The following is a 23675-nucleotide window of genomic DNA, read 5'->3' as shown; positions in this document are numbered from 1 at the left end:
CTTGCATTACCACCAACAGTGTAGGAGGGTTCCCCTTTCTCCGCATCCCCGCCAACATCTGTCGTTTCCTGACTTCTTCATTTTAGCCATTCTGATGGGTGTGAGGTGGTATCTCATGAGGTTTTGATTTGGATTTCCCTGATGCCGAGCGATGTTGAGCACTTTTTCATGTGTCTGTTGGCCATTTGGATGTCTTCTTTGGAAAAATGTCTGTTCATGTCTTCTGCCCATTTCTTGATTGGATTATTTGTTCTTTGGGTGTTGAGTTTGATAAGTTCTTTATAGATTTTGGATACTAGCCCTTTATCTGATATGTCATTTGCAAATATTTTCTCCCATTCTGTCGGTTGTCTTTTGGTTTTGTGGACTGTTTCTTTTGCTGTGCAAAAGCTTTTTATCTTGATGAAATCCCAAGAGTTCATTTTTGCCCTTGCTTCCTTTGCCTTTGGTGATGTTTCTAGGAACCTCATAAACCATTTTATACAGATGCCCAAACACATCAAGCCAACATTCTGTTGCTTAAAATATAAGCTGGACTTATCTGTTCTACAGTTAGCATCTAACTATCAATGTGGTATGATTTGAGAGGGACCACATAGTTCTCTCTCTCTCTCTCTCTCTGTCACACACACACGTACACACACACACACACACACACACACACAGAACCGTTCACACTCCCGTGAATACACATACTATCCAATCCTGGTTTACATTAAATCAATTATATACACCTTAACCATAGTTGTTATTGGCTGTGGGGGGTACTGAGTGACTAAGTATAGCTGTGGACTAGACATCCAGTATACAGCTCATCACTGTCTCCCCTGGGAAACCAAATACTACTACTTCCAAGTTCCTTGCTTCCTCAAATATAAACACCTTTGTTTTCTCATGCTTATTATAAATTCTGAAAGTACAGGAAAATACAGAGAAAAAATTTGAGCAACTGTAATTCCACCCTTCATTTTTACATATCTCCATCCAGAATTTGTCCTGTACAAATACGCCTGTACAACTGTATCTCTCTATTTCGAACACCTTGTTTCATAACCGGCATTTTTCTGGTAGAGGTTTTAGGTCTTATATGTACCTTATAGATCTTATAAATCTACCTCTTTCTAAGGACTGAATAGGATTCAAAATCTTAATATGTTACATTTGAGTTGCCCAATCCCATGTCGATAGGGGATTAGATGGTTTTCAAAACATTCCTGTTCTACGTAATGCCAAAATGAACATAATTTTTCTACTTTTTAAGCACTTGTCCAATTACTAGGACAAATGCCTAGAAGTGGCATCAGTAAGCCAAAGCCATTCCCTGTTTAATTTTTAAGTCTTTTGATTTGTTGCAAAACTGGACTAACAGAAGGGTGTACCAGTTTATCATTGTCCCGTAGCAGGATGAGTGTTCATTTCCATACAACCTTCCTTCAATCTTGCTGACATTTATTAATCTGGTAAGAAAACAAGGTGTCTCACTTTTGGTTTAATTTTCATCCCTCAGTTAATTGAGAGAGCAAATTATTTTTTTCTTATATTTCCGGGGATTCATATTTCGGACTTTTGGGGTGTGAACCGCCTGTTCATGTCCCTTGTCTGTGTTTTTCCATCTGGGGTACTAGACTTCTCTACCTCTAAGGACATAGAATTCAATTTGACTTTCTTTTTCCTGTCACCTCATTTTGGATCTATAGAGCCACTTAAATTTAATTATTTTGCTTAATCTAACCTAAACTCCTTCCCTTATCTACCCTGCACCCCCACATTTACAATGTGTAGTCTCAACGTTTTGTTTTACTCACCCAGAATAAGAAACGGTGAATTTGCAACTATGATCACAAATGGCACCCCAATGTACAACATCAGGCCAAAACCGCTCACCACTGCCAAGGCCGCAGAAATCACTCCAAAGGCTGCAGCTCACATTTTGTTGCGTATACAGTCACTCCTGTAAATTTGGAGAGAAAAATCATGGGATCTGTGGTGGTAGCTTCTATACTGAAATTCCATCGGTTTATAGCATTCTCGACTTGGACACCTGGTCAGAAAGCTCTTGGGCAATCATTCCCATACCTGTCTACTGGAGACCTTTAACTCCCAGGCACGATCCCAGACCAAGTGGGAAAAAGGAGAGAGGGAACAGAGAAGTTATCTGTGCTTTTGCCAAACTTCCTGGGTGATTCTTCTGCAGCTGAGCAAGCACTACTCCCCACTGACTGGTAGCTGAGAACCACAAAGATACACTAAAGCACTCCCGATGGTTAATTCCACTCTGCTCTTCAAAGGGTGTCAATGGAATACAACAGCAAAGGGAGGGCAAGCTGTAGCAGAGAAAGTACCCATACCCAGTGCTCTTTTCACCCAACCCTTGACCCCAGCTAGCCATAGATGCAATCCTAAATAACTCCTGTATTTCAGAGCCAGGTTCAATATGCATTGTGCTTAGCAAAATGTAGAAAGACTCCTCCTAAAACATTTTCAGGATTCTTGTCTACTGCTGAAGTGCGCTCAAGAAAAGTTGCTACTAATTGCAAAAGAGTTGGAAATGTAGTCCATTTTGAGTAACAAAGATGTGCCTGTTTCCCAGAAAGGAGAATATATAGACAGCATTTTAAAGTATGGATTCAGTACTTGACCTACCCAACAACCACAACATGACATTTTTTAAAAAGATTATTTATTTATTTATTTATTTGTCAGAGAGACAGTGAGAGAGCCAGGGAGCACAAGCAGGGGGCATGGCAGGCAGAGGAAGAGGGAGAAGCAGGGAGCCTGACGCTGGACTCGATCCCAGAACCCTGGGATCATGATCTGAGCCAAAGGCGATGCTTAACCGCCTGAGCCACCCAGGGGCCCTCCACATTACATTTAAAAATATTGACAACCATCTCTGGTTTTATACCTCACTTGTTTGTTAACCACTTCAAAACAAATGACTGATACTCGTCTCTAGATATTTTTAGGAAGAGAGAGAAATGAAGTTTGGATTGAAAACTAGGAGTCCACTATGGAAATGGAAGCACTGATTCTAACACAGCAAGAACACGACTAAAGACCTTTTACTGTTGTAACAATAAAGTAGCTAAAGTTTCTTATTATGAAAAAAAAGGTCTACGCCATGGCTGTATTTCACTTTTTTTCAGCCCACCGGCGCTAGGAGTTAAATTCAGGGCCCCAAATCAACCACATACGCAAAATTCCAGAGCAAAAGTAAATTGCTTTGTTAGAATAAAATTTGACTATAATGAATACTTTCTTCAAACACTACTGGCTTATAGCAGTTTAAAAGAAGAAAGTAACAAAGATGAACTCTGAAATCAGAAAGATTAAGGAGGATAAAAGTTACATATGACATTTATTTCCATTCCTTCTTTCAAGTTTCCGGATTTTTGGGTGTGAATTTTTCAGATGGGGGAGTATGACTTTACTTTGACTAGTTGCTGAGTTGACTTTCTCTCAATGACCTTTATTTTAATGTTCAATAGGCAATGGAAGAAAAGATTTGAAAGTGGAACACTGTAGGAGTTTGGTGAATATACTTGCAGATATTCCAGTCCCCCAGAAGGATTTTGCTTTAAGCAGTTTATCAGAATGACCTAGGAGAGTCTTAGAACTTTAGATTTCCTGGAACCTAGCTATGCAGATCCTGATTCAGTAGGTTTGTAGTGAAGCTGCTGAGTCTCTGTGTCTAAAACTTTCCTCATATGATTGCAGTGCTCAGGCCGATTTGGGCATCACTGGCAGCAAAATGGCCAATCTTCTGAATTTTTTATTCACTTAGCCGAGAAGGGCTAGATTAGAAATTACTGCCCTTAGAAAACAATCTGTATGGTGAGGGTTACCTTCCTTGAAAGGTAATGATGTCTCCCATGAGTAAACAATAATTTAGAGTGTGTTTGAGAAGGGAAAGATTTTCCCCAGATTGTTTCAGAAACTGATCTAATATTTGGGGTAAGTTTTGTCATTTCCAGAATGTTAGACAATTCTGAAATAGTCTAGAAGCTCAATATACCACTACTTGCTGTAGAATAAGGTTTAAATTAGAACATAAACTTGAAAAAGTCTTGCTATTGTTCACATGACTTCACTACAAGACAATAAACATAGAACCCTAAAATGTGTTCAAGTAAGGGTTCGGGGGCGCCCGGGGGGCTCAGTTGTTCAGCGTCTGCCTGCGGCTCAGGTCATGATCCCAGGGCCCTGGGATCGAGCCCCACATCGGGCTCCCTGCTCCACGGGAAGCCTGCTTCTCCCTCTCCCACTCCCCCTGCTTATGTTCCCTCTCTCGCTGTCTTTCTCTCTGTCAAATAAATAAAGAAAGAAAAATCTTTCTTAAAAAAAAAAACACGGGTTCTGTGTGAGGCAAATGCATGCATGCAAGAAATAACCTTCATACGTAAGTATCTGACACAAACAGGATAGGCAATGGCTTAGGGACTGTCTAGGAGGTCCCGCCCAGAACAGAGAGAAGAGATTCTCAGTGATAACAGAGGGGTAAGAGTGGGAGATGTCCAAGGAACTTACAAACACATTCTTGGGGGAATTAGTTTTATTTTCGAGCCCAGAGAAGGCTTGAAATTGAATTGAATCATCGAACTGAACCATCATGGCAGCATCTGTACCTTAAGAATTTTCCTGCTCCCTTTCCTCTTCTCCCTGGGCATGCTCCAACCCAGGAGGCAGCTTAGCAAGATGGAAAGTAGGGAGAGACGTGATAGAAGAGGACTGGTGAGTCCCCTTTTTCCCCATTAAGGACTATCCCGCGCAGCCTGCTCTGGCTAAGAGTGCTGGGGGGAAACTTAGCTTCAAACCCAGTTACCCCTCTTGATTATTACATGGACACTGGCATTTTAATTCTGAATGGACCGTTTTGTCTTACCTAAGAATGACCAAAAAGTCATAGGACCTGCCTGAGTTTTCGGGTGACAGAGGAAGAACTTGCTCGACCTACAAAACTTAAAGGGAACAAAAGGGAGACCAAAATAAAGTTGCTGTATGTTTATACCTCATGAGTCCCATGTGTTCAGTATGTTGGTTACATCCACATAAAGTCTTCAAAGAGACATAAATATAAATCATTTTCTAATTGCCTTTGGTATAAGATTTTCTGTATTACTATCCATAATCATCTGTTTTTTTTTTTTTTAAGATTTTATTTATTTATTTGACAGAGAGACACAGCGAGAGAGGGAACACAAGCAGGGGGAGTGGGAGAGGGAGAAGCAGGCCTCCCACGGAGCAGGGAGCCCGATGCGGGGCTCGATCCCGGGACCCTGGGATCACGACCTGAGCCGCAGGCAGATGCCCAATGACTGAGCCACCCGGGCGCCCCTGTCCATAATCATTTGTGAAGAGAAGCAAGAATTGATATAAACTTGTAGCTTCAGAACCAACTATCTAGTTGAAAACTCTAGTTGAAAACTTTCTCTAGTAGAAAACTTGTACCAAACCAGTTGTTGGTACCTTGTAGATTCCACACTAGTTTAACTTTTTTTTTTACTCTACCGACTTTAACAAGACTGAATTTTGTCTTTTCCCCTCCCCATTCTTTCTCCCTCTCTCCCTCCCTCCTACCCTTCTTCTTTAGTATTTTGGTTTGTTTGCTTTCTAGGGGATGTGGTCTTTCTTTCCAGAATAACAAAATTGTGAGATAGTTTATTGACTCCAAAGAAGTACCCACTGTGGTTAACTCCCTTTACCTCCTGGGGCCTCATTTTTCTCTACCTTAAAATCTAGAGAGTTAAATGATATCATTTGTTCGCAAACCAACCTATGCATGAGAATCAACTAGAGAAGTTTTTGAAATATAGATTTCCTAACTGAACCCACAGAGACTTCGTTCAATAGGGCAGGACCTCAGAATATGTGGGTTTAGAGATCTCTCTGTGACTGCTGTGAGAATCACTGGAATGATATAATCTGTGGGGTTCTTTCTACACCTCAATTCTTTTGTTTTGCTGATATTTTTCATATTTTGGCTGACTGATCACAAGAGCCCAAGTCAACCCTAATGCCTAAATAACAATTTTTAAGTGCTTAACAAGGTAAACCCACATCAGAACAATGAAGATACCTAAGTCAGTTAAATTAGAGATTAATTTTTTTATATACTTAGAAGTGCTAGTTCAAGCGTATAACAGAAATAAGGACTTGTTTAGTTCTATCAGCATATCTGCCTCCAAATGGAATAATTAGTCATAGTTGGCACAATATGTAAGATAAAAAAACATACGCCAAATCAAACAAAACTGGCCACAATTTCTTTTTTTCTTTTCTTTTTTTTTTTTGAAGATTTTATTTATTTATTTGACAGAGAGAGACGCACAAGCAGGGGGAGTGGCAGGCAGAGGGAGAGGGAGAAGCAGGCTCCCTGCTGAGCAAGGAGCCAGATGTGGGGCTCGATCCCAAGACCCTGAGATCGTGACCTGAGCTGAAGGTAGCCGCTTAACCAACTGAGCCACCCAGGTGTCCCTGGCCACAATTTCTTTATTTCTTTTTACTATTCTCTCTGATTCCACCTTATGGCTAATCGGGAAAAAAGTTTAAAAAATAAGAGTTTAGTGCTGGACGTCAGCAAAACCTGGAGTAGGAATTTCCAAGTCTCATCACCCCTCCCAAGCCCCAGAAATATAGAAAAAGAAGCATATATTTTCAGAATTCTGTGAACTCTGAAAAATAGTCAAAAGCTTACAACAACCAAGCAAATGTTGACTAAAAGAAAAGGTGGGGGAGCACTTCAAACTAGTGGGAAGGTTTTATAGTGAATTTACATGCCCTGTCCCTCTCCCTCTCCAGTGTGGTAGAAGTCATAAAGTGGCAGATGTGTTAAAGTGGCCACAGGCTCAAGGTGGCCACAGCGTTAAGGCAGTGGCAGTCTTAAAGCCGTAACAGCTCATGTCACCAGTATGGAACCAATTCCCTGTTTCTGGAGGAAGCAGAGCAGACCGTATTCCTAAAACATTTTATGTCTGTTCTAACATGTTTGGGGGCTACCTGAAAGACTGATGCGAAGCACTCCTCTGTTTTGTCTAACTCAACTCAGGTTGAGAAAATTGGAAATGCCACAGGTTGAGTTAACAAACCTCAAGTGCATAGAGCAAAAGATAACAGCTCAAAAATACAAAAGACCGCTTGTGGCTAAAGATGAGTAGCATTTCTCTGGGAATTTAGGACAGTAAAAAGCACTCAGGTATACTGGGGAATTTCAAAAGTTACTCAGGGCAAGATGTATGCTCAGAAAAAACCTGAGAAGACCCTAAGCTTTCACCTAGGGCTGATCCCTAGGCATAGTGTAAGCCTTGCTAAGTGCTGAAGGAGGGTCCAGGCATAGAACCACTTTGCAAAAAGTGGGAGAGCTCCTGGCATCCAAGGAAATCTATGTCAAGACACTAGCTAAGGCGCCTGGGTGGCTCAGATGGTTAAGCGTCTGCCTTCGGCTCAGGTCATGATCCCGGGGTCCTGGGATCGAGTCCCGCATCGGGCTCCCTGCTCCTTGGGAGCCTGCTTCTCCCTCTGCTTCTCTCTCTCTCTCTCTCCCTCTCTCTCTCTCCCTCTGTCTCTCATGAATAAATAAATTAAAAAAAAAAAGACACTAGCTAAACACAAGCTAAGGTACAGAAACTTCAGTGACTACAAAAACAAGAATTACAGTCTTTACAATAATAGTTTGAGAAAATCACTAAGAAAATGGACTACTGCAGACTTAAATAAACACATTAAAAAACAACAGAAAACTCTAGGGAAGGGGGAATCTGATTTCCAGTTACTACGTTATGACAGCCAAATGCTCAGTTTTCAACAACAACAACAGCAAAAATCACAAGGTATACAAAGAAAGAGGAAAGTGGCTCAAAATATGTTTGAAACAAAATAAATCAACAGAAATAATCCTTAAGTAAAGACAGAGATAGGACTTAACTAAACAAACACTATAAACACTGTTCTAAATATGCTGACAGAGCTAAAGGAGAACACTGATAAGGAAATTAAAAAAAAGTTTGAATTTATAATAATAAATTAAAATAATGTTACATTTAAGATTTATTTATTTGAGAGAGAGCAAGAGAGTGAGTGGGAGGAGGGGCAGAGGGAGAGAATCTTCAAGCAGACTCCACATTGAGCACAGAGCCCGCTATGGGGCTCAATTTCACCACCCATGAGATCGTGACCTGAGCTGAAACCAAGAGTCAGACGCTTAACCAACTGAGCCATGCAGGCGCCACCCTATTTGTGTGTTTTTGAAGTTAAGCTGGTATCAATTTAATGTAGATTGTTTAAAATTTAGAATTATATGAATCTCCATGGTAAGAAAATCTCACAAAATCATTGCCAAAGGAAATGACAAGAGACTCAAACAGCTCACTAGAAAAATGGAAACTAAATATTCAAGAGGCATAATGGATAAAATGAGGGACAAAAAGCTATAAGATACACAGAATGCAAAGAGCCAAATAGCAGAAGTCTTTTCTTGTCAGCAGTTACTTTAAATATAAATGTATTAAACTCTCCAGTCAAAACGTAGAGATTGACAAAATGGATAAAATAACATGATTCAACTATCTGCTGTCTACAAGAGACTCACTTTAGATCCAAAGACATAAACAAATGGAAAGTTAAAGGATGGAGAAAGATGTTTCATATGAATAGTAACCAAAGGACAGCAGGGGTGGATATACTAATATGAGACAAAAGAGATTTTATTTTAAAAATGGTTAAAAGAGACAAAGAAGGACATTATATATTGATAAAAAGGCCAATTCATCAAGAAGATAGAAAAACTACAAACATACATGCACCACCAATAGAGACCCAGAATACATGAAGCAAATATTGACAGACTTGTAGAGAGAAATAGGTAGCTCTACAGTAATAGTTGGAGAATTCGGTATACCATTTTCTTTTTTTTTAAAGATTTTATTTATTTATTGAGAGAGAGAATGAGAGAGAACATGAGAAGGGGAGGGTCAGAGAGAGAAGCAGACTCCCCGCCGAGCAGGGAGCCTGACGCGGGACTCGATCCCGGAACTCCAGGATCACGACCTGAGCCAAAGGCAGCCACCCAACCAACTGAGCCACTCGGGCACCCCAGTATACCATTTTCAATAATAAATAAAACACCTAGGCAGATAATCTATAAGGAAACATAAGAAATGGACAACACTATAAATCAGTTAGACCTTACAGAGATATATAGAACACTCAACCCAATGATAGCAGAATTCTCAAGTGCACGTGAAACATCCTCTGGAATAGATCATATGTTAGGTTACAAAATATGTCTGAAAATATAAAAATATTGAAATTACACAAAGCATCTTTTCAACCGGCAATGGAATGAAGCTCCAAATCAATAATAGAGGGAAAACTGGATAATTCAAGATATATGGAAATTAAACAACCAATGGGCCAAAGAATAAATCACACAGGAAATTAGAAAATACTTAGCAACAAATGAAAAGAAATACACAGTATACCATATCATAATTTACTGGATGTAGCAACACCAGTGCTCACAGATAAATTTATACTACATTAAAAAAAGAAAAAGGATCTTAAATCACCTTATGGTGATTTCTAGACATTCTGTAGAAATAGAAACAAAACAAAACCCAAAGCTAACAGAAGGAAGGAAATGAAAAGATTAGAATAGAGAAAAATAAAACTGGAATAGAAAAACAAAGGAGAATGAACAAAAGTAAAAGTTGGTTATTTAAAAAAATCAACAAATTGACAAACTTTTATCTAGAGTGATGAAAAAAAAGAAGATCCAAATAACTAAATCAGATATGAAAGTGAAGGCATTACTACTGATTTTAGAGAAATAGAAAGGATTATAAAAAATACTATAAACGACTTACACCAACAAATTAGATAACCTAGATGAAATGCACAAATTTCTAGAAACTCACAAAAGACCTAAACTGACTCAAGATGAAATAGAAAATCTCAACAGACGTGTAACAAGTAAAAAGATTGAATCGGGAATCAAAAACCTCCCGACAAAGAAAAGTCCAAGACCAAATCATTTCACTGGTGAATTTTACTAAACACGTAAAGAAGAATTAACACAAATCCTTCTCAAATCCTTCCAAAAAATTGAAAAGGAAGGAACACTTCCTAACTCATTCTATGAGGCCACATTACACTAATACGAATGCAAGACAAAGACTACAAGAAGACTACGGATCAACATCTCTTATGAATATGGATGCAGATATCCTTAATAAAATTCTAGCAAACCCAATTCAATAGAACATTAAGAGGATTATACATCATGACCAAGTGGGATTTATCACAGCGATGCAAGAGGGGTTCAACATGGGAAAATCAATCAATGTAATACACCACACTAATAGAGCAAAGGATAAAAAGCACATGATCATCTCAATAGATGCAGAAAAGGCATTTGACAAGATCTAATACCCATTTATGATAAAAAAAAAAACCTCAAGAAACAAGGAATAGAAATGAACTTCCTCAAAATGATAGGGGCATTTATGAAAACTGCAGAGCTAACACTATAGTCAATAGTGAAAGATTGAAAGAGTTCCCTCTAAAGTCGGGAACAAGATAAAGGTGCCCATTTTCACCAATGGCATTCAACACTGAAGTAGAAGTGCTAGCCAGAGCAATGAGATAAGAAATAGAAATAAAAGGAATTCAAACTGGAAATGAAGAAGGTAACTATTCCTTTTTACATGATTACATGATCCTATATCTGAAAATTCCAAAGAATCCACAATCAAACTAATAGAGTTAATAAACAAATTGAGCAAAGCTGCAAGATACAAAATCAACACACAAAAATCAGTTGTTTCTATTTGTGTGCAATCAACAATCCATAAATGAAATGAAGAAAGCAATTCCATTTAAATAGTGTCTAAAATAATAAAATATTTAGAAATAAATTTAAACAAGGAAGTGAAAGACTAAAAATTACAAAAATTTGGTAAAGAAACTAAAGAAGACCTAAATTAATGGAAAGAAATCCTTAGTTCATGGGGAGGAGGACAGTATTGTTAAAATGTCAGTCACACCTAAAACAACCTATAGATTCAACACAATCTTTCTTACAAAATTCCAATTGGCCTTTTTTCTTAAGAAATGGAAAACCCAACCCTCGACTTCCTACGGAATTGCAAGGATCCCTGGATAATCCAAACTAATCATGAAAAAGAAGAAAAGAACTGGAGGACTCTGATTTCCACAACAAAGCTACAGCAATCAAAAGAGTGTGGTACTAGCAAATCAACAGACTTGTAGGCTAATGGAATAGAATCGAGAGTCCAGAAATAAACCCATACGTCTACAGCCAATTGATTTTTGACAAGGATGCCAAATCCAACCAACTTGGAAAGAACAGTCTCTTCAACACATGGTACTTGGAGAACTGGATTTCCTTGTGTGCAAGAATGAATTCCATTTGTGAGTAGAATGACCTCTACTCACACCGTATACAAAAATGAACTAAAAGCTGATCAAGGGCGCCTGGGTGGCTCAGTTGGTTAAGCGACTGCCTTCAGCTCAGGTCATGATCCTGGAGTCCCGGGATCGAGTCCCGCATCCAGCTCCCTGCTCAACAGGGAGTCTGCTTCTCCCTCTGACCCTCCCCCCTCTCATGTGCTCTCTCTCTCTCATTCTCTCTCTCTTTCAAATAAATAAATAAATCTTTAAAAAAATAAAAAAAAATAAAAGCTGATCAACAACTTAAATATAAGAGCTAAAACCATGAAACTCTTAGAAAGAAACACAGGGAAAATGTGCATGACCTTGGACTTGTCAATGGATTCATAGATATAACACCAAAAGCATAAGTAGCAAAAAGAAAATGATAAAAGATAAATTGGATTTCATCAAAATTAAAAAATCCTGTGCATTAAAGACATTATCAAAAAAGTGAAGAGACAGTACATGGAAGTGGGAGGAAATATTTACAAGTCATGTATTTTTTTTTTTTTTTTGAGAAAGAGAGAGATAGCAAGAGTGTGAGCAGGGGAGAGGGGCGGGTGGGGGGGGAGAGAAAATCTTAAGTAGGCTCCACACCCAGCACTGAGCCTGATGAGGGGCTCGATCTCACAACCCTGAGATCATGAGCTGAGCTGAAACCAAGAGTTGGGACGCTCAACCAACTGAGCCACCCAGGCACCCCTAGAAATCCTATCTCTGATAAGGGTTTAATATCCAAAATACACAAAGTACTCATCAACAGCAGGACTCAACAACCGAAAGACAAATAACCCAATTAAAAAATGGGCAAAGGACTTGCATAGACATCTCTCCAAAGAAGATAGGCAGATGGCCAATAAACGCATGAAAAGATACTGAACATCATCAGTAATTAGGGAATTGTAAATCAAGCCACACTTTGCCACTACTAAGATGGCTATAATCAATAAAACCAAAAGTAACAAGTGTTGGTGAGGATGTGCAGAAATTGGAACCCTTATACATTGCTGGTAGGATATAAAATGGGGTAGCCTCTGTGGCAAGCAGTTTGGCTGTTCTTCAAAGAATTATCATACAACTCACCAATTCAACTCTTAGGTATATACTGAAAGGAATTGAAAACAGGAGCTCAAATAAATATTTGTCCACCAGCATTATTTACAATAGCCAAAAGGTGGAAACATTCCAAGTGCCCATCAACAGATAAGTGGATAAACAGTGCTGTTTATACACAATGAAATATTAGTCAGTCATAAAAAGGAATGAAGTTTTGATGCATGCCACGTCATAGCTGAACCTTGAAAACATTGTGCTAAGTGAAATGAGCCAGTTACAAAAGAACAAATATTGTATGATTCCACTTATATAAATCTCTAGAACAGGCAAATTCATAGGGATAGAAAGTAGATGAAGGTTAACCGGGACTGGGGCCGTGGAGGGTTACTGCCTAATGCTTTCACAAATTCTGTTTGGGGTGATGGAAAACGTTCAGAAACAGATAGTTGTGACGGTTGCATGTTGAATCTAATTCAACGGCTGACAGTGTGAATCTGATTAATGCCACTGAAAAATGATTGAAATGACATATTTTATATCTTTTATATGTATTTCATCGCACGCAAATAATTTTTAAAAAGAGTTAAACAACCAGTAAAGCTGTTTTACCTGTAGCATGATGCGATTGCAAATAATATGATTAGCAGGTACGCCAAGTGCAACAAAGGGATCACGTTCGTAGAAGTTTCTTCAAATTCCAGTTGTCTAGAAAGTGACGTGAAATAGACCACCTGCCACAAAAATATACCCAAGTAAATAACTTTTCACTCCAATATCTGTGTGTGTTACAAACACTACTGAAACACTATAGCTTATTCATTGAAACAACAGGTTAAAATTTAGCAAAAGATCAAAATATGTGAACTATGACATTAGAATAAAGAAGGCAACATAGATTTGCTTCTTCCCGCAAATCCCTGGCATGCTTTGCAAAGTTTCTTGCAAAAACCCGAAGTTTGACACTCCTGACTATACAAAATCTGAGTTCTGTATGAGACCGTGAAGTCATTGACAGCCACAGAAAAGTGTCACTTTTTCTAAATTTTATTAGGTTGTTGTCTTTTACTATTTTAATTGCATTGATATTTCAGAAAGATCTAGCATCCAAAGGCTTTTTCTAGTAGTTGTCTCACTCTGACCAGGCTTATTCACAAGTACTAGTAGGCTTGCTGGCCCAACGTTACCGAATAGTTAGCATGTGCCTGGCACTATGCGATCACTTACTCAGAAAATGCTAAGCTAGTTCTCTTTTCAAAAACAGCATGGAACTTCTGCTTAAAGGTGGTTTTTTTTTAATTTTATTTTATTTTTTATTTCAGTGAAGTCCAAACAAGTTTTAGGGGGCTCCCCCAAACAGCAGAGACTTTAACTAAAAGTAGAAATTTCAAAGTCATTTGACTAGGAACCCTGATGGTCAATGTCTGTACGGAACAGACCTATGTTGAGGATGTAGGATTTGTGTTTTCCACCAGAACATTACCAAGGATTTAAGATTTATGGCATTCTTTAATGTGTGAGATTAAGGACTCTGGACTCTGGATTAAGTACCAAATAGAGTAGAGCACTCCCAGCTTCAAGCCAAGGACTCCCTCAATCAGGGAGTGCTACTGCTATGATCCTTGGAAGGAGTGTCCTTATTCCTCCCACCTTCTCCTGGCCTCCCTATCAAGCCCAGCCACCAGGGACCTGGATCTTCTTCAGGGCCAGACTCGTTTCGATGTTGCTAAATTGGTCCAGGAAATGGATCAACCACATCTTGCTAAGCTCGTTGATCTCTCCATCCTCAGTCTTCAGGTAGTACAGAAGCCACATGGCTTTGGCTTTCACGAGTAACTGGTTCCTTCCCGTCCTCTTGCCTGAAAGGGTTCCTCCAATGGTGCCGGCCAGGTAGATGGGCTGACCTGTTTGGTTGAAGATTGGGAAGGTGATGTGTCTCAGGTCGAGGTTCTTGTTCATCTGCCAGGCAGCCAGGAGTGGGTTGGAGGGCACGCAGAGGCCCTGGTTCTTAGTGCACACCTGACTGTAGCGGATCTGGGTTCCGTTTTCCTCTGTCACATACAGATCCTGTACCACGTCCTTCAGTTTACCAATTTCCTCTAGGATTTCTTGTTCTAGCAGTGAGGCCGTGTTGGAGACTGCCAGAATACAGGCGAAATTGACTTCGGTGCTCTTCCTGGAGATGGAGAAGCGGTAAGAGTCCTTGCCGGTAACATGTCCCTGCACAAAGCGCCGCTCAGCTTTGGCCGGGCTCCCTATGGGGGTGTACTTCTCCTCGAGGTTTTCTTCTAAATCCTTGGGCCAGGGGTGCTTGGGTGGCTCAGTTGGTTAAGCGATTGCCTTCGGCTCAAGTCATGATCCTGGAGTCCCGGGATTGAGTCCCGCGTCCAGCTCCCTGCTCAGCAGGGAGTCTGCTTCTCCCTCTGACCCTCCCCCCCTCATGTGCTCTCTCTCTCTCTCTCACATAAATTAAAAAAAAAAAATCTAAAAAAAAAAATAAATAAATCCTTGGGCCAGTAAATCGAGCCAGTGCCCAGAGCGGCCGTCAGCAGCATGGGTGCCAGCAGGAAGATCCAGGGGTGCGAGCCCACTTCCCACCCCAGCCTTCCGAAGGCGCGGAGAGGGGCGCCTCTAGGCAGTCGGTGTGGCAGCGAGGTCTCTCCGACAACTGATTTTCTGACCGGGGAGCCGGCCGACTTGAACGTCCCCGCACTGACACCGACTGGGAATGGGACGCTCAAGGGACTGCATGCTCTGCCATGAAGCCCAGTTCAGCTCCGGTTCCCGCCTCGCCTCCGCCTCGGGCCAGGCCTCTGGCACCACCGTGGAGGGACTAAGGCTCATTTTCAGCAAGGAAAAGCAACGTCCTCAAACTGGACAGCTGATGAGACCGCAGCTACTGGGGGGAGTAACGGCTTCCTGGAGAAATTCTACCGGAGTCTGTTTGACTTCCGGCAGTTCACGCCGGGAGCCTGGAGGCGTGGTTGGGGATCACGTTTTTTGTTTTTTGTTTTTTTAAGATTTGTATTTATTTATTTGTGAGAGAGAGAGAGAGAGAGAGTACAAGCAGGGGGAGCAGTAGAGGGAGAGGGAGAAGCAGGCTCCTCACTGAGCAAGGAGCCCGATGTGGGACTCGATCGGAGGACACTGGGATCATGACCTGAGCCGAAGGCAGATGCTTAACGACTGAGCCACCTAGGCGACCCAGGGATCACGTGTTTTGACCCATAGCCTCACTAGTCCCAAATTTGTCTGGGGCATGCCTGTGCCCTCGGGAGTCTAGTTAACACAGAAACACTTCCTAAAGGTGAGTAAGATGCGTGCCTGTTCTACAAGACTTACATTTTATTGGGGGAATTTGGTTTGTCCACACACACACACACGCACGTGTCCTAACCTTTCTGGGATCATCCAGTAACACAGTTATTGGCTAAGGTGAACCTGGTACACTTACTTTATTATTTTTATTAACTACAAAGCTAAAATAGACATTCGCCTTGTAAAAGGTTAGAAGTCAATATGTAGAATGAAATGTGAGTGTTTATCTTTGGTCTGTTCCACAGTTCCCAGGATGGAGGGACCCCTGTGTTCATGTCACCTTTTTTATGAAAGTCCTCACCTACCTTTTAACATGCAGGAACTGAAAGGCAGGTGGTGAGCGGTTCCTAGAGTTAGGAGAATTGCTTGCCATGTTTTCCATAGTTGGCAGTCACCTAGCATTAATTGTGATTGTGTTTTTCTGTGGGGAGTTATGGCATTTTACCGAAATCTCCAGATTGTAAGAATACCAAGGCCAAGAGTTTAAGGAAGATACCTTTAACAGTATTTTAAAGGAGAAAGTAATAAGAGATACTGTTAAGTTGGCTTTACAGAAAGTCATTGCTTAAGAGTGACATTAATAACCACAAGATGGCACACATTTTCTATTGAATTTTTAAAATTTTTAAAATTTTTTTATTTTTTAAAGATTCTATTTATTTTTTGCCAGAGAGAGAGATCGAGAGAGGGAACACAAGCAGGGGGAGCTGCAGAGGGAGAAGGAGAAGCAGGCTTCCCGCTGAGCAGGGAGCCTGACATGGGGCTCGATCCCAAGAGCCTGGGATCATGACCTGAGCCGAAGGCAGGAGCTTAAGGACTGAGCCACCCACCTCATTTTCTATTTTAAAAAAAGTTAGGGTAAATGGGACCGAGGATTCCTTTTCTCCTTTATCTGCACGTTGCAAGTTCTAGTTATAGCTACATCTGGAGTTTATCCTTGGTGTGCTATAAATCTAGAGGCACCTGTATCACATTTAAATGGAGGAACTGATCTGGAAATTCCATTTGTTAAACCATATCTACATTATGGAGAGAAATGGCTCAGCTGGTTTCCTAAACATTTAGGATGTAATGTTAGAGGGAGGGTGTTCACAAGTATTCTGTAATGTGCAAAACCAAACACAGGGCCTCTTACTGCCCATCTTTATGGTATTTCTTTAGCACAGCATCAGCGTGTTATTTTTTATTCTCAAAACACAACATTCAAAACAAAATTTCTACAATTGCTCATAAATCAGCCACTGTGAAGTACTAAATTCTATAGAAAAATATGTACCTCAAGGTTTGATTTTATCGAGTTTTTTCATTCTAGTTCATTGATTCTAGATTACGTAATTTTGCTAATCTAGTTATCTAGATTACTAATGTTTGTGTGGGTTTAGAATGTCAATAAAAAAAACCACTAATAGTTGTTCCCCACCGGTTTTACTGTATTATTCCATAAAAGGAATTTGGCACTTTTAAAATGAGGTCATCTGCCCTATTTGAGTCGTGAAACCCTTTCTATTGGTTTCAGAGCTCTAGACTAATCCAAGTGCAGCTATAACATGGCCTAGAAGTCACATGTCTTAAGTGACAAGTCTCTGAAGTTTCTTCCTTTCAATTCAGACAACCCTCTGGCCTTAATCTGAGAATGGTGTCTACTTTGTCAGGATAGGATTCTCCATACTTTATAAAATACCTTCTGGATGAGAAGGGAGTGGGTATTGGGAATTCAAGAATACAGTTTAGAACTTAAAATTTTATCTAGTATACTTCTTACCCATCTTCAGTCTAGATAAAATGAAGCAGGCAAAGCATTACCTTTTCTTTTCTCTTACACGTTGATTCCATTTTCTTCTGTTCCCCAGTCCCTTCTCAAGCCTGTCCAATTTTTTTTTCTCTTCCCCCTGTTTCTCCTTTTCTAAGTCCCATTCTCTCAGGTTAGCCAAACTGAGTTTGGCATAAATAAAGGGCAGTTGCCCATTATTTTTTTATTTCTTATTGAAAAATTTTTTTTACCATTTTTATTTATAGGATGCTTCTCTTTTAAGTCTGTATTTTAGTTACTTGATAATCTGTTTCCCACACTTGAGTATGAGCTCCTCAGACACAAGGACTGCATCTTGTTCATCCCTGTGTTTGATACTCAGAGGACACTCTAATGTTAGTCATAACTTAGGTGGTCCTGCTTGTGTTTCCACAGCTCTAGAAATGATATAATTCAAATACGGCAGACATAGGGCTGAAATATATTCTGTGGATCCCATAGGGACTGCTCAGATGCCTGTGTTGTAACTGAGACAGCAGGTATTTTTTTGCATCTTTTCACCTGCCCTATCTTAAGCTTTTTTCCTTTTCCTTTCTGGAATTAAAACAGTATAGCCATTCCTCCTAACTCGTATAATAATCTGTCACAGAGCGTTATGAAGTCACTCGGTTTTCCTTTTCTAGATTGAAATCTAAAGATTTAATAAAACGATTGGTCCTTGAGAAGAGGCTCTAAAATTGAAATATGAATAATTAAGAAAGCAACTGAAGAAAGGACAGCAGCAAGAATTGATCATGAATGTAGTGATGGGGAAGAAACTTTTTTTTTTTTTTGAGAGACAGAAGAGGGAGAGAGAATCCCAAGTACGCTCCATGCCCAGTGATGAGCCTGACTTGGGACTCCATCTCACAACCCTGAGATCATGACCTAAACCGAAATCAAGAGTAGACACTTAACTAGCTGAGTTACCCAGGTGCCCCAAGGAGCATATTGTTAAAATGCATGTACATATAATGGTAGGGTGGTAGGTAGGCTTTTATATTGGTGGTCTCCAATGAATCGTGGCTCCCGGTATTTATGACTTTTCATAGTTCCCTCCCACATTGACTCTGGGTTTAGCCATGTGACTTACTTGGTTCAGTGGGACATTAGCAACTGTGACATAAGCAGAGGTTGATAAGTACTTGTGCATTTGGGGTTTGACTTCTTGGAAGCAAGAGAACTCAGGTTTTTATGGACTTGGGGTTCACAGTGCTGCTGGTAAAACTCTTCGAAGTAGTTATTTTATCATTGACCTTCATTAAATTCCTTTTTATGTAATAAGGTGAATTTCTCATTTTTTATACTATAGCGATGCCCAAAAACATGGCTCAAGAAATAGCAGAAGACAAGCTAGAGAATGCTTGAGAGAAAGAAAAATTAAGATTTCCTTAAAGGAATTGTTGGAATTTGGGAGAGCACATTAGACAGAACAGGAAAGCGGAGATCTTGAAGGCCACGCTCAACGTACAGAAAGGAAAACACAGCAACAGTAACCAGACTTGACAGCTTACTGTGTAGGACTTTAAAGGGGGAGGGGGTAATTAAAAATTAATAGGTTAGAGAGAGTGACTAGAGTCTTAAAAAATGTAACAGAGGAAACCAGACTAATGCTCCCAGAGGGAGCACAAATCCAGGGGATACCTGAGTAACTGCAGGTGCCCTTGGGGATGTTCCCTTGAAGAACGGGAGAGCTAGTCACAGTGGTTACAAAAAATCTGAGTAGACTTTTAAGTCTAGAACGTGGGCAATTAGATTAGACTCTTTCGCATATTGTTAAGTCGGTCTCAAAGTGATGAAGTTATTTAGGGAAAGATTTTCGTATCTCCTGAGCCCTAGGGGACCAAGAATTTCTAGAGTTAAATCTTCTCAAAAGAGAAGCACAGGTAAGAGGAGAAATGCTACAAGGAACCAGGGGCAACGAAAGTGATTGACCCTGGGCTTGAAGTCCATTGGGAGAGTATGAATTTATCCAATGGAGGTGAAGGTGGGCGAGATTCGGTAAGCAGTGGGTAATTGGATCATTCAGTAACTCCTTGGCTTTATACTTCTGTCTTATGGGAGCCTTCCCAAAACAAAACTAGAAGACTATGTTAGCAAACCAAATGTCTGAGCCTTAAATCAAGGGGAAATAGTAAAGGGAGAGCACTCAGTGCCACCAAACAGGGCTGCTTACAGGTTTTTTGAGAAGGAAAGGGATCACTCTGAGGGGCAGGATAACATTTCTAAAACTAAGGGAACCTTCTTAAAAAGAGTAGAGCAAATGCAGCCCAGAGGAGCGGGTAGTCTATGTCCTGGATCTCCACCACAGAAAGCAATGTGAGAAAGGGAAGATCTTCTGCCTCCCACTGAAGTGAAGTAAGTTCTTAAGTGTAGAGAAAATCCAAAAGCTGAAAAAGATTAGTTTTGCTGGGGAGAGAACATGGCAGAAGTATTGATCCTTGCTAGACCCCAAGGGGCATAGACTTTAGGAGCATGAATAACAGATTCTGTTCAGGAATCTACTGAGGGTGACTCTACCGCTGAAATGGATATGGGGACCTCATTGGAAAGTGACCCTAAGACACAAATTCTAGGGCCCACATAAATTCTGCTCAAACAGGACTAGACAGAATCCACACTCAACCCAGGAGTACATGGTCTACACGGCCAGTGGAAATTAAGCGGTTTTGGATATTTTTCAAGAAATTATGGCATCCTGGTTAAAAGTATGGACGGACTTTGAGGTTAATGTGCCTGGGTTCACATCCCAGCTCTACCTCTTACTACCTGTGTGATTTTGGGCAAGTTACTTAACCTCTCTCTGTCACATTTTCCACTTGTCAAATGGAGAAGATAATACCTTGCTATTGGGGTTCTTAGGATTAAATTATTGAATACACGTGAAATTATTTAAAACATGAAATTCAGTAAGGACTATTATTATTAGAAATATTTTCACCACTGAGTGGGATTTTTTGTTTGTTTTAGTTTTGTACCTTTATGAAGGTAAGGAAAGTTTGCTACAAAGTTGTTTTTTCATGATGGAGTTAAATTTTTATCAAATCATGTGAGTTAATCTAGTGGGAAGAACCTATGGAGTCTCTCCTTCATCTATGTATGCGGCAAATGGTATTATTGTTTTTTAATCTTGGGAAAAAAATGCTTGAAAACCCTAAATGTCAGAATATAATGCGGGTTCCATCTGCTAACTTTTATATAGCAATACTGCATTCATGTTGTGGTGAGATTGGCCTCTAATTATCTTTTATGGTCCAATTTGGTTAACAAGCCTTATAAGGGTAATTTTCTCTCTTTTTCTATTCTCTACAAAAGTTTATATAAGATAGAAATAACCTGTTTCTTTCCCCCCCTCTTTTTCTTTATTTTATTTTATTTTTCCACCATGATAAGTGTACTCTTTAATCCCCATCACCTGTTTCACCCACCACCCCCCTTCCCACTGGTAACCATCAGTTTATTCTCATAGTTAAGACTCTCTTTCTTGGTTTGTCTCTCTCTCTCTCTCTCTCTCTCTCTCCTTTGCTGGTTTGTTTTGTTTCTAAAATTCTACCTGTGAGTGAAATCATATGGTATTTGTATTTCTCTGACTGACTTATTTTGCTTTGCTTAACATTATACTCTCTAGCTCCATCCATGCCGTTGCAAATGGCGAGATTTCATTCCTTTTTATAACTGAATAATATTCCATTGTGTGTGTGTGTGTTTGTGTGTACACTCATACCACTTCTTTATCTATTCATCTGTTGATGGACATTGGGCTGCTTCCATATTTCGGCTATTGTAAATAATGCTGCAGTAAACATAGGAATGCATGTATCCTTTTGAATTAGTGTTTTTGTGTTTTGAGGGAAATACCCAGTAGTACAATTACTGGATCAAAGGGTGGTTCTGTTGTTTCACCGTTGATTATGATGTTGACTGTGGATTTTTCATATAAGTTCTTTATTATGTTGAGGTATGTTCCCTGTAGACCTACTTAACAGAGAGTTTTTATCATGCATGGATATTGTACTTTGTTGAATGGTTTTTCTGCATCTATTGAAATGATCATATGGTTTTTATCCTTTCTCTCAGTGATGTGACATATCATGTTGATTGTTTTGGGACTGTTGAACCACGCTTGCATCCTGGGAATAAATCCCACTCGATTGTGGTGTATGATTTTTTTTATTAACATACTGTTGGATTCAGTTTGCTAATATTTTGTTGAGGACTTTTGCATGAGAGATATTGGCCTCTGTTCTCTTTTTTGTAGTGTCTTTGTCTGGTTTTGGTATCAGGGTGATATTGGCCTCATCAGAATGAATTTGGAAGTTTTCCTTCCCTTTCTGTTTTTTGAAATAGTTTGAGAGGAATAGGTATTAACTCTTTTTTACATGTTCGGTAGAATTTGCCTGTGAAGCTGTCTGGTCCTGGACTTTTGTTTTTCGGGAGTTTTTTGATTATTGATTCAATTTCACTGCTGGTAATTGGTCTGTTCAAATTAACTATTTCTTCTTGTTTTACTTTTGATAATTTATATGTTTCTAGGAATTTATCTGTTTCTTCTAGATTGTTGAATTTGTTGGCATATAGGTTTTCATAATACTCTTAAAAATATTTGTATTTCTGTGGTGTTGGTTGTAATTTCTCCTCTTTCATTAATGATTTTGTTTATTTGGGTTCTCTCTCTCTCTTTCTTTTCTTTCTTTCTTTTTTTTTTTTTTTGATGAGTCTGGCTAGAGGTTTATCAATTTTGTTGATCTTTTCAAAGAATCAGCTGCTGGTTTCATTGACCTGTTCTTTTGTTTTTTTAGTTTCTATATCATTTATTTCTATTCTAATTTTTATTATTTCCTTCCTTTTGCTGTGTTTGAATGTTGTTTGGTCTTATTTTTCTAGCTCCTTTAGGTAAAAGTTAGATTGTTTACTTGAGATTTTTTTCTTGTTCCTTGGGGCAGGCCTGTATTGCTATAACCTTGCCTCTTAGAACCACTTTTGCTGCATCCCAAAGATTTTGGACCATTGTGTTTTGATTTTCACTCGTTTCTATGAAATTTTTTATTTCTTCTTTCATTTCTTTGGTTGACCCATTCATTGTTTAGTAGCGTGTAATTTGACCTCCATGTATCTGTGCTCTTTCCAGACTTTTTCTTGTGGTTAGTTTCTAGTTTCATAACATTGTGGTCAGAAAAGATGCATGGTCTGACTTCGATTTTTTTGAATTTGTTGAGACTTGTTTTGTGGCCTAATATGCGATCTCTTCTGGAGAATGTTCCCTGTGCACTTGAAAAGAAGGTGGTATTCTTGCTGTTTTAGGATGGAATGTTCTGAATGTCTGTTAAATCCATGTGCTTCAGTGTGTCGTTCAAAGCCACTGTTTCCTTGTTGATTTTGTGCTTGGATTATCCATCCATCGATGTATGTGGGGTGTTAAAGTCCCCTACTATTATTGTATTACTATCGGTTATTTCCTTTATGTTTTTTATTAACTGATTTATGGATCTGAGTGCAAAAATATTTACAATTGTTATATCCTCTTGTTGGACTGTCCCCTTTATTATACAGTGTCTTTCTTTGTCTCTTGTTACAATCTTTGTTTTAAAGTCTGTTTTGTCTGATTTAAGTATTACTACCCAGCTTTCTTTTGACTTCCATTTTCATGATAAATATTTCTCCATCCCCTCACTTTGAATCTGCAGTGTTTTTTGGTCTGAATTGAGTCTCTTGTAGGTAGCATACAGATGGGTCTCTGTCACCCTATGTCATTTCATTGGAGCCTTTCGTCCATTTACAATCAAAGTAAATATTGATAGATCTCCGTATCGATTGCCATTTTGTTACTTGTTTTGTGGTTGTTTCAATAGATTTTCTTTGATCTTTTCCTCTCTTGCTTGTTGGCTTTCTTTCGTGATATTCTTGGATTCCTTTCTCTTTATTCTTTGCGTATCTATTAGTGGTTTTTGATTTGCGGTTCTCATTAGGTTTGTATATAACATCTCCTGTATATAGCAGTCTATATTAAGTTGATGGTCGCTTAAGTTAAAACCCATTCTTTTCTCCTCTCCTTCCACATTTTAGGTAT

The 23675-nt window shown here is 39.4% G+C and overlaps 1 protein-coding gene across 1 annotated transcript in view; it reads right to left on the bottom strand.

Moving 5' to 3' along the window:
- Window positions 1-23675, bottom strand: part of PTCHD3 (patched domain containing 3) — a 69835-nt gene that overhangs the window by 3222 nt on the left and 42938 nt on the right. Inside the window, 5 exon segments of the mRNA XM_035729336.1 lie at window positions 1806-1951; window positions 13114-13235; window positions 14191-14806; window positions 15019-15121; window positions 15124-15223. Coding sequence (XP_035585229.1) covers window positions 1806-1951; window positions 13114-13235; window positions 14191-14806; window positions 15019-15121; window positions 15124-15223 — 1087 coding nt within the window.

The sequence above is a fragment of the Zalophus californianus genome, chromosome 9 (genome assembly GCF_009762305.2).
Source record: "Zalophus californianus isolate mZalCal1 chromosome 9, mZalCal1.pri.v2, whole genome shotgun sequence".
Taxonomy (NCBI): Eukaryota; Metazoa; Chordata; class Mammalia; order Carnivora; family Otariidae; genus Zalophus; species Zalophus californianus.
This window is presented reverse-complemented; position numbering and strand designations above follow the sequence as displayed.